The 12158-nt window shown below is 38.9% G+C and overlaps 1 protein-coding gene across 9 annotated transcripts in view; it reads right to left on the bottom strand.

The window, feature by feature from the left end:
- PIEZO2 (piezo type mechanosensitive ion channel component 2) overlaps positions 1 to 12158 on the bottom strand; it is a 311173-nt gene that overhangs the window by 117819 nt on the left and 181196 nt on the right. For all 9 annotated transcript variants that reach the window (XR_012659159.1, XM_075084668.1, XM_075084662.1 and 6 more), the window contains exons 6-7: positions 7782 to 7992; positions 4616 to 4829 (exon numbers count right to left, since the gene is read on the bottom strand). Coding sequence is in view for 8 of the 9 variants with exons in the window: in XM_075084668.1 (XP_074940769.1) it covers positions 4616 to 4829; positions 7782 to 7992 (425 nt within the window). In the remaining variant the exon portion in view is untranslated. The remainder of the gene's footprint in view (positions 1 to 4615; positions 4830 to 7781; positions 7993 to 12158) is intronic.

Below are 12158 nucleotides of genomic sequence, written 5' to 3'. Positions count from 1 at the left end.
TGCTCTCCTGCTGAGATTTTATTAGCCTCTAATTTAGAAAAGAAAAAATATAGCTGGACGTCCCACCTTGATCTGACAACTCCAGGAATATTTTTGACACCGTGCTTAAGTGCTTATTCATTTATTACCTGGGATAAACAGAGCATTTGGTCTACAAATTCTGAATGTAGATCAAAGCTTTCAGGGAAGTTCAAATGGCAGATTTTGGACTGGCTAATTTCAGACAGATCTCAAAAACAAACTGGGTGTTCTGAATCAACCATCTGTAGCAAATATCAGTATAATACTCCCTTCCAAAATAAGAGAGTCATTTAAGCAACCTTATTACTAATCACTGTAAAACCTATCCTGCTTAAAGAGATTTAGAGGCATCTTTCAGATTAATATCTCCTGTTGAAAAGGCAGCCTTAGATTAGACTTCCCCACTCAGATTGCTACAAAGCCATCAGTTGTATAATTCCAAATTCCCATTCACTTAAAGAAGATGTGAAATAATGTACCATTGTGAAGTGGATGATACTCCCTGGGCTCCTACATTTCCCTCACTTTATAAGGGTGATGCCTTCCCACAGATGAAACCATTTGTATTTAAACTATTTTGAACATTTCTTGCCTGAAAGCTACAAGCAATACAAGACAGACCTAAAACTCTAAGAAAGCACATAGGTTTTCATTTACATCGGATTACTGGATCTTTAAATGAATAAGCTTATAAGGACAGTTTTGGACAGGAATAACTTTACTGACTCAGGATAAACTTCATACCACTGCACTGATCCTATTTCTTCATGTTGGCAAGGCCTTATCATTGCCCCAATTACATCTTTTAGCCAAAATAAACAACATCAGGAAGAAAGGAGGCAGCAATCTGAAAAATGGCAAACATATTATTGCATATTTTTTCAGGCTGTGGCACTGTGTACATAATTTCTAAAATCATTTTAGCTCCTTGACTTGTTTTTGTTAACTCAGGTGAAAAGAATTTTATGGCACAAATATGATATTTCCAAATTTTGCTTTAAATGGATACTTCTTGCTATTGTTTCCTGTAAATCACCAATTCTGCAATACAGCAGCAAGTCAACACAGAAGATACCTATTTTAAATGAAGTTCTAAATGAGTGTGGGCATTTTATTTGACAGAGATCAGTTGGTAATTAACCAGCGCTAATTTATGCAACCAGGTAACTCCTAACTGAAGGGTAGATTCAGCCTTATTTACACTGGTCCTCTTGTGCCATTTAGGATCACACTTTCCAAGGCAGTTAGAGCATTGCCTTGAACGACTGCTGCTCACTTCTCCACTGTGGGCTGGTCTAGAGAAGAAAAGCTGTTAGCGGCAGAGGCAGCTTCATGCAAGCTCTGCTGCTAGCGTGCCTACCCCTGACACATCAGCTATACTTCAGACTTTTCAGTACCCTCTACATTTGTCAATCTGCAGATCCTAGTGCGCACTGGATAGCTTTTAGGTGGGTGTTTGTGTTTATGCCACGTCTGTCTGCACATCGCAGAACCAGAAAGCCACAACAGCAGATATGAAACTTTGTAAGAGATGGGTGCCTTCATGTTTACTGATAGTACTATGGCAAATACACAGGGCTGTGTTATCAGAGTATCCTGTTCCGGGGGGAAGTACTTTGCTTGCAGAATGCCATAAGGTTTCAGGGCTAAATATGTAAATTCACCAGATTTCAGACTATCCCTTTCAAGAAAACTGCTTTCTTCTTGGTGACACTGTTCAGTCAGTTCTCACAATCATAAGCGCTGAATTTTGAGTTGAACGTTCTTAAAAGGATGGAGCAGCACAAGGATGATGCAGATCTTAGAAAGATACTGTTGACTTGAGAACTTTCCAGGTTGTTTGGGTATATTTTAACTTCATTTAGTCTAAAATCAATCAATACAGTGGCAAGCTGAATGCATTACTATTCAGAAACAACACACTTTTTTATTGTTCACAAACAACTTGTAAATTTCTTGTCAACTTGAGAACTCAAGACTCAGAAATACCAATGTTAGCAGCTTTTTTAAAGCCTCCTTCAGGCTCTGCAGAGAGAAATAATATCCACCAGAAGCCCAACAGGAGTATTTTTCACATCTGCCCTTGCATCTGAGGTGAGCTTAACCTAAGGCTTGAGCCCTCAAAATTTTACAGATAAATAAAAGCCCTTTTCCCTTATGTTTCAGCTCCCTTTCATATATGGATAAGGGTCTGTTTGTAATGGCACTAAAGCTAACCCATGTAAATACATGTATCATCTGCTGTATTTTTTTTATCCACTGAGTTTATGGCAAGTGAGGAGAATTCATATGGCTAAGTATGAGAACGATCTGCTATTTTCCTCTTGTAAAAAGACATTAAACAGAAGAGAAGAATTTAGGGAGTCAGAATCTTTTCTCAGGTTATAATTTACCTATGCAAGCCACCCATTAGTATTAATGGGAAGTCTGCATATTTAGCTCTGCTTCAAACCAAGGTGGTACATAAAATAACAAGGTATCAAATTTCTTCTAGGATGAAAAATGCTAAAATATTGTTTCTGCATCATTCCAGTACATGTGTATCTCATTTTCCTCCTCTAGTGACTGCTTATACACCAGTCCTACTCCAATCATTAAAAATCATATTAGCGGCTTTTCCTCACACTCAGATTTGCACTTCCAAGCACCGGTAACACGTGTCTTCATGCTCTTCAAACATATCTCCCTGAAAGTAGATCAAAGTAAATCCACAGCAGAAAGAACTGCAATTAAAGAAACAAGGAAGATACATGTACTGCACCTTCTGTTGTCATCGGTGTTCTGTATAGTCAAACATAATTTCCTATGTAATTTAGAAGATCAGTCCCTCACATGATACCATGTGTAAATGGCAGAGTACCCAACAGTACCAGTTCAAGAGAAAGTCTGCAAGAAGATAACATCATCTTCTGTTTACAAAAAGGTCAGTACATACTCCAAAGTCCAACACTGGGACTTTTTAAAATCCAAACTCTGAAGGTGCTTTTTCTTTCTACAGTGAGGCAGAGGCAACTTACTTGCAATCAGATTTTTTCATTTCAAAAATTAGTGACTAAGTTAAAGTGGCATATTTGTACTGAATGAAATTTTATCATAAAATGTAGAATTACACTATTTACCAAAAAATAACTTAGTGCAGAAAATAAGTTTGAGACAAAATTCATTGTAAATTAAAGTAAATGAAAATTAAAGTAATTGAAAATTAATAATAAAAATATTAAAAAGAAAAAAGGAACTTTTGCAAATGATGCATATGAAGAGAGTTTCACATATTCTAGTCAAATGTTATGAAACATATACTTCCTCTCCTTGAGAAAATGTTATTGCTGTCTGGTGCTAAAACATTGTGAGATTATATCCTCATAGCCAAATAGCTGAGAATTTTGAAGCCATGTTTACTTTCTTTTCTTAATATATGGGGAAAGTAATACAAAGGTTTTAGGGAAGTGGTGAGCATTTTAGCTACTGGGTACTAGAAATCATCCATTCTCATACCTTGACCTCTAGGTGGCACAAAAGAACCTAAACTAACCAGATCTCTTCCGATTTTTCAGGTAATGTTATGCCCTCCCAATCAGCCTCCTCAAGTTAGCAATTCCTACATCACAAAACACACATTTATTGACCTGTACTAAATAAAATGTCAAAACAAGTATTGAAGTACCAGCTACCGAGGGCAGCTCATTTTTTACTGCTTTTAATGATGTATTGAGATACAAATCATTAATTGATTCTCCACAGTACACCAAATATCATTTCACCTTCAACTTATAACACTGAACAGGAACAGTAGGCTTACTAGAACTAAAGTTAAGGTTCACATTTAGTTTAATGTAAGGATTACTACAATACTAAACATACATACCATAAAAACAATTTGCAATTGTAATCCAGCAGAAAAAAAAGTAGAGTAAAATACAACCATTACTTCATCTTATATTAGATTACAGTATAAAAGCATGTAGAAAAATTAAAGGGTCAGTGAAATCACATCCAATCAATATTTACTGCAGCAGTAACCAGAAATGCTGCTTTTTGAGTTAAGTGATGTAGCTCTGGTATGAACATAAGACCGGCAAGTTCTGCATGACCACAGACAATTTTTGTCTTAACAGACTGGTGTTATGCACAGCAGGTGAAGTACCACAGCAGCTCTCAGTGCCTGCACACAGGGATGGCACCACACATGCGTTTTGCCCCAGTTAAGACACTATGACTTTAGACCTCAGAACATTTCTTTTCCGCTACCAAAAGTACGCATGCATATGCTGACTTTGCCTCAGTGCTGCCACCGATTTCTTTCATCTCCTGTCTCAGCCAAATCAGTCTCACTCACATCGGAGGATCACTGAACAAAACAAAAATCCCCTTCCCGCCTAACCTGCCCTAGCTCTCTGTACACAATCGCCCAGGCAGGACTTCTCTCTATCACCCAAAACCATTCAGTCTGAAATGCCTTAACTCTTCCAAGACTGAACATGAAGCTATGCATAAAATCTGCCAAAGCTTTATGTGGAGACCATTTGCATCAACGTGTGATAACAAATCATTGCATCATATGCCCACAATTAAACAGGAATGGAATTTCTCTCACCTGGCATAGAAATCTTTTGGTGGAACAACCTCCTGAAAGAACTGTAGTTGGTACAGATAAAGTCCAATCAAGTGCCCCGCACTGAATATAGCCATTAATACACACAGACAGCTGAATATCAGCGGATCAAATGCTTGGCAACAGGACCACCACGTGCACAGGCCCAAAAATACAAAGAAGTACACAGCTGAGGTCAAAGATGGCACCATCATACCTGTCAAAATAAAAACATGGAGGGTTGGAAAGGTGTGCGAATATCAGCATTTCCTAAACCTTAAGCCTGACAAGAAGCATATTAAAAAATTTAATCCAAATAGTGTTTATGCTAATTGTTACAATTACCTCTTAAGACAGCTATTAGCTTTGAGACTAGAAGAAAAGGAACCTCTTTTTTTGTGTTCTCTTCACTTATGCCATACCTTAACACCTTGTACACAACCATTCTCCAGACCCTCCTCCAACATGAAATCTGTTTGTCAAGGTATTTCACAAAGCATGGAAAAAAAACAGAAACGTGGCTGCAAGGTCAGCCAACAGAGACATTGTGCCTGAGAGCGCTGATGTATTAGATTTTAAAATGAATTTTAAGTACAAGATGCTAAAATGGCATGATGGATGAACAGTGAAAAGCCTTCTCATATAAATCTTGAGATACATTGAGTTCTTAAAAATGAAAAAACCATGATGCATATACTGAAAATTAAAGGCATCTAGAGCATATTCAGTTAATGTTTGATTTTTCTGAATTTTTAAGTCATAGACACTTGTAATTTGGATATGTAAAAGACTGCTGTCTTACACATGTATACTGATTTTGCTCTTGCACATGCAGCAGAGTATTTCACCTGTGGTGAAGGGGACCCGGTGGTCTGTGGATAGCCTACAAAAGTAAGTGAGGAAGCAGGAAAGACATACATGTCTAACAGTGGAAACCAGGAGAAAATGATGTAAGAGATCTGTAATCCAGCACAGAAATCCAGTGGAGTCTCTACAGTAACAGTACTGAGGCTACTATGGATCCCTGCCTCAATTTATTCCAAAGGTTTTCACTAGTGCATCTCTAAGAGCCACCTTCCTTCAGGACAGATCTGCAGGCTTCTGGTGGCCCACGGTTCCAGTATGGCCACTGGCCCTGCAGCTGGGCTGGCCACTCCAGCAGGAGGACTTGCGCCTTGCCAAGTGCCAGCTTGCCATTTTTTTGTGGGGTGGCAGTCTGGGGGTCAGTCCCCAGTTGGACTGAGTCTAGGCACTGGCCAGACAGACTTGGGACATGGCCGAATGGTGGCCCCGGGCATTTCCATCCACGGCCTTTGCAGAGCAGAGTCCTTGCAAGGGGGAAGGAGAGAGGCAGGGTCTCGGGAGATAGGGGGCTTCACGCTGGATTTTATTGGCAGAAATTGTCAAAAGCTAGTGTGGTCACAACCATGTGATGCTGGGCAAAATATGTGGACTGTAAGGACTCTTGTCCACAGTCATTTTGCCTGAGCTTTGTCATCACATCTTTTCACATTGTACTTTAGACCAAGTCTTTAGACTAGGGTGCTTTGTCTCTGCTCCAGCATATAACCTGCTGGTGCTTCTGTAGGCTCACATATTTAAAAGCATGATGAGACCACAGGGAACATCTATTCTGACTGCCTTCATGATGGAGGCTGTAAAACTTCACCCAGCAACTTCTACCTCAAGGCTGTAACTACTTCCTTTCTTCTTCCAAAGAAATATTTTGTCTTTATTTAAACACTTTAGAAGGAGAATACACTATATCCATTAAAAAGTTGTTTATTATGGCCAATTACTCTGGCTGTGAAAAATTCAAAATTTACTTCTGGTCTGAAATTGCCTAGGCTTACCACTTAACTACTGGCTCACATTATAACTTCTACTAGATGAGATGTCTGTCAAAAAAATGTAGGCACTTTGTACCTTTGTAAGTATTTTAAGGCTGCAATCAAAGCGCCATCCTTTTTTCTTGGCTTGGTAAGTACGGAAGTATTTAACTAATTAAGCTCGAGGTGTCTCTCTGGAATACAGGCTTCCCAGACCTCAAGGCTTTTTCGTAACTCTCCTCCGAACACCTCCTGGCTCTCAGCATGTGTCAGGGTCCTGCAAACAAGCTGTCCAACATCCCCCAGAAGAAATTTCCCCTGCCACTGCTGCATGATCCTTCTGCTTCATCTTCCCTGGGTGATGTTCAGCCATGCTACTTCAGAATGGGTCTGAAACCATGTTTATTTGCCTACACATACCACGACTTTTTTTTTTTTTTTTTAATGGCATCTCTCTTCCCTGATGTCAGGCACCAGGATGATCCACATAACCTTCTTTTTCCCCATTTTTAGATATATTACTTTGCATTTGGCTACCTATAAGGCTGTCAGATAATCTTACCTTACTGAAAGAGCCTGCCTTACTAAAAGAGCCACACCTGACCAGTCCTCATAAATCAATACCAAGCATTTTTTGTACTATTATTTTATACTTCATATACTAATACACTTATATGTTAAGTATAGACTTTTACTTTTTATGTAAGGACTCCATTCAAATATGAGTAGGCAGATGAATGCTAATTTACAATTGCATGATCCAGTTTTAAATTCATTTATTACAAACTACATCGATTTTGTACACTTCCATTCTGCCTGTAGCTGATTATGTGATAATAAATCAAATGCCTTATAAAAGGTTGTTCACATATGAAAACAGCTACTTTTTCCAACCAACATAAAAGTCACATCAAAACCCAACATGGAGTCTGCTTATCACTCTTTTTACACACTGCATAGTCTACCTATTAATCTTTTCTTTTTCACTTTCTTTTTAAAGGCTATGTGAATACAGTTCCTTTTTACACTTGGAATTAATTGGACCAAATCAGTGAATTCATATTATAGTCACTTAAAATATGCAACCATTCACCATTTGGTTATAATAGTAGCTGTAAAAGTCATATACAGAATGATAGGGCCACATAGTATTTGTACAAAAAAATTAAGCAATAGCATATTCCAATGCCTGCCAAAAGTTAATTTAAATAAAATCAGCAGCAATTTCTTTTCCCTTAAAAATTTCCATTGTTATTCCCGCAGGTGCCAAAGTGCTGAAAACTCATTTGTTAAATGCATAATCTAATGGGCTCTGGAGGCAATTTTTCAAATGCACCAACCTGCTGAACCAAGTAAAATTGTAACAACAACTTTTCCAGTGGTGATTATCATGTTGCCAATAAACTCCCTCAGTTTGGATGCTAGGAAGGCAATTCTACGCAGCAGTTTTAATTTCATGGTTTCCTCAAATTCTGCTTCACCACAGTCTTCATCATCCAGATCGTCTTCATACATCAAAGCATCATCTGGCTCTAACTTTTCTCTTACAGCCTAAAGCAGGAGGAGGGAAAGAAAAATAGAATGAAAAAGAGAGAGGCACACAAAAGAATTTTACATTAAAAACCACACATATATTATTTAACAATGAAGTCTTCTTATGATTTGACTATGTGCAAGTAACGAGAGAGTTATGAAAGATGTACTAAAGCTAGAGTTGTACATTGAAGGCTCCCACTTCAAATCTGTCTCAATAAAGGATGTTAAGGGTTGTCTCCAAGACAGACTCCGGTCCTCCCACATTTGCATGACAGGCTGCTTGTTCATTTTTATATGAAGTTTAGTTTGGTTTGCTCAGCATTATTTCCATCTTGCTACCTATTATCTGTTAAACTCCTCTTTGGCTCAGTGGCTTCCGGTATAAGTTCCAGCCACTAAGGACAAGTGCCTTTCTGGTTGATGTTCCTCAATAAACCTCACTTTTCAAAGCCTTCCCCATGAATCCTTTCTCGGACTTTAAATGCAAAACCTTGAATGGGGTGAGTATAAGTGAACTGAGGCAGGGCAACACAGGCTGAAATAAATGGACAGATAGCTCACTAGAGACTGAAGGGCAGCTTGGGAGAGAAAAGATACATTATCTAGCTTATCTAGCTCAGGGAGAGAATGGGAAATGGTGAAATGGTGAAAGAAAAGGAGAAAAAGTGAGCAAGAGAGAAGTAGTGAAAGCTTGAGTGATCTGCAACAATTTAGCTGGGGAAATGAGACCAGTGGCTTAGAACTACACAATGGAAAAAGGAAAAGAAGAAACGTGTAAAGGCCCCTCATACTTGAGCAGTTTGTTAGGATTTGGCAGTGGCCTTCCTCATCAAGTCTCCATTGTATCTTGGAGACCAGAAGACATACACAGCTATTGAGTGATGCAGACTAAATCATCAACCCACAGTGAGAATCCGCAGGATTAGCAGGAGGCCCACCCAGAGATACAATTTATGGAAAAATTAGTCATTCACAGACATGTAGGGGCATATTTTTTTTTTTTTAAAGTAATAGTTTTGAGCCAGGTTCTCACTTGGTGTAATAAGGCAGAGCTTCTTTGGCACTAATTTGAACTTGTATTAGCTAATGTTCTGGCCAAGCAGTGTCTCTGTGTCTGAAAGTCAGAAAGAAAGACTATTGGTATTTTTCATCAGAATAGCAGTTTTCTATTTATTGGTGACCTTTGGCAGCAAAAAAATCCACACCGACAGATAAGATTGCAGTAGCAACAGCTGATCTCTCAGCCTGTTTAACCAAATTCTTCGGTACCATTTCATTATGTGGATTCCCAAACGGAACAAAATTCCCTGTGGTCTCCTTCATTTCACCTCTGAGCTTCGTGCCAACTTTCTCTTCTTACTTTGGAGCATTAGCAATGTTGTGAATGCCCAGAAAAAGCCTGCTTATTCTCAAGAGTATATATTTTACAAACAATGAAATAAGTACTAAATACAGTAGGGCTGATCTGGGAAATCTACATTTCTCTAGGACGTATCTGTCTATTTCACTAGCTATACCCCTTATAAATGGAGTATACAAGCATTTTAATTGCTTTGCTGTTGTCAGCATTCACTTACAGAGCTCTCAACATATGCATTATCAGATCCTGATGCAAAATAGTGGAGAGGAGATGGCAGTCCAAACATACAGTCATCACATTTCAGGCCATGCAGGACAAAGAGGCATAATGTCTATTCATCACTGCTGTTGCTATCTGAGCTCCTGCCTAAACAGGAGCTACTTAAATACTCAGAAACAATGCTGACAGTAGGCTGAATGATACATTATGCTCTAACTTCTGCCACAGCTGTTTCAGCGAGAAGGCCACACAAAGGGCAAAAGCTGTGATCACTTCTACTTGTGCTGTAATTAATAGATGAACCTGCTCCTCATCTAGTCCTTTTGGCCCCAATCCTGCTCCTCCTGGCCTGGCTCTAGTGCTCTGTGCCTTGAGATTAACATGACCAGTGAACAGTGAAACCTTGAATAATGTTCATATCCCAGACAAAAGAGAATGAGTGAGACTGCTGGACATTTAAAGGTTATGAAATGGCATGCCACCTATACATGGGTCTGTGTGAAGGAGACCCTTGTTTCTTCAGCTAGTGCTTTCAATTTGCTGAAGACAATATGCATTAAAATGTGGAATTACAAAAATTGCAAGGGAATAACTTCAAAATAAGTAAGTCATGGGAGATTGTCAGGACTCATCTCTCTGTGAACACCAAGAATCTATGTTGATTCATACAGGATTCATACATTTATTACAGTTTAAGCTGGATGGGAATTCTGCCTAAACTGCTGAGACAGCATTTAATTGAAATGTTACCCACGCAGAAGCAGAAAACGTTCTTGAGGGAAAAATGAATAAAATTAAAATATTTTTAAGTATGAATTGGAGGAAAACACACAATACCTTCAAACATCAAAATAAAAAAGAGGACACAAAAGTAAGAAAACCACATAAAAACAGCCTAATGAAACATGGGACTTGATATCCTTTTCTGTCTCTCCCCCCTGCTGCCTCCCTCACCTCAGGTGCCAAATACCCAGTTTCACACCTTGATCTCCCCAGAATGGGTCTTTGGATTTTCCTATCATGATAACTGTGACCATCATTTTTTAACTTGACCAGGCTAATCACTCTTGCTTCATTGATCTGAAGGACCTTTAGACTACATTTTGTCTTAAGAGTTCAGTATTAATAAGCTAGTAGTGACACATATGACACAGCATTCCCAGGGGGAAGCACTAGGAAAGAGGGTATTTCACTGGACCAGGATACAGCTGAGAAGTAGATGATGGTCCAAAATTTCCCTGGACTGAGACTTACACACTTTCTTTAAGCATAGATAAAAGCTTGCAAGTTGATGAATTGCAAAAGAAGTTAACTTTTCTTGTATTTCTACTTTTACTTAGATATGAATATATGAATTCCAAACTCTCCAAAGAAGTTAGAACATCACAAACACTCACAGGAAATGCAGAACAACCTAATTCTGGTGTTACTGAGGTCATCGGCTGCTGGAAAGAAAATTTCAGCATTCTGAACTTCAGCAAATACCAAACTGATCTCCCAAGGTTTCCTCCTAAAACTACAAATCTCTGTTTGGACTTGGGGTTCTTCAACCTTTCTCCTCAGTTTAAGACAAGCTAGCAAACAGGAAAACCTGACCATCAACACAACCATAATCTGCAGTCCCGTAAGCTTTTCCAGAACAGATGCATACTGTTTTGCAACTTTTGAGCACAGCCTGAATTATCAATGATACGGTTGTGCAAGGATTGCCTGGTTTCATAGACCAGGGCTTTGCACCAGCATGCTCCCTAGAAGAGGTGGGTTAGCTTCCTCACCTCACTCTTCCCTATCTGCAAGTGCTTCTAAGGATGACACCTTAGTCCTTAGTCTTATTCTGGCTACTTCCCAGTGGCATCATTCATGACCCAGTCAATGATTATTTCAGTGAAAAGACTATGACAGCTAAACAACTATAGGCTTTTTTTTTTTTTGCATACAGACATATCTCTCTGTAATTCAGTATCCAAGGTGAAGTCAAGGAGCTGAAAGGCCATGTTCCTTTCCTGAAGCAGCTGAAAGGCCACGCACCAGTGTATGTCAAAAAGACAAACTTTGGATTCCTCCACTCTCATATTCATCACTCACCAACCAGATTATCTGGGACGGCTTTCCAGTTTCTCATGTTCAGCACTTCAAATTGCTAAGGGCAGGCAAACAGTGAACAGTTTTTACATCCAACATGGTGATAATGTGCCTGTTGTTTTAACACTTTCAGACGATTAAATAGCCATGCAAGTACGCGCTCATCACAGAACACCATTACTCCAGTCAGACTGTTTTGCAAAGCTCTTTTTACTACGTGGATTAGTGTAAAGCTACAAACCCATGCTACATAGGCTACAGTTAGAAAAATACTTTTATTTCCATAATAAATTACTTGTTATGCAATTACAGGATCCCTGTGGATGTTGATTAAATCAAACAAACTTCTCCATTCAAGAAGCACAGAGCATTTGTGAAGCCATAAACATGTGTTTCCATGACCTTTGCTCTGCAGAGCAGGGCCCCAGGACTTTTTATAAACAAACTAAATGCAGTTTCGGTTTTTCAGCAATTGTGTGGAAGTCCTGGGAGTATTTATTGTACAATGCTTTTTTAAACT

This window comes from Phalacrocorax aristotelis, chromosome 2 (genome assembly GCF_949628215.1).
Source record: "Phalacrocorax aristotelis chromosome 2, bGulAri2.1, whole genome shotgun sequence".
Lineage (NCBI taxonomy): Eukaryota > Metazoa > Chordata > Aves > Suliformes > Phalacrocoracidae > Phalacrocorax > Phalacrocorax aristotelis.
This window is presented reverse-complemented; position numbering and strand designations above follow the sequence as displayed.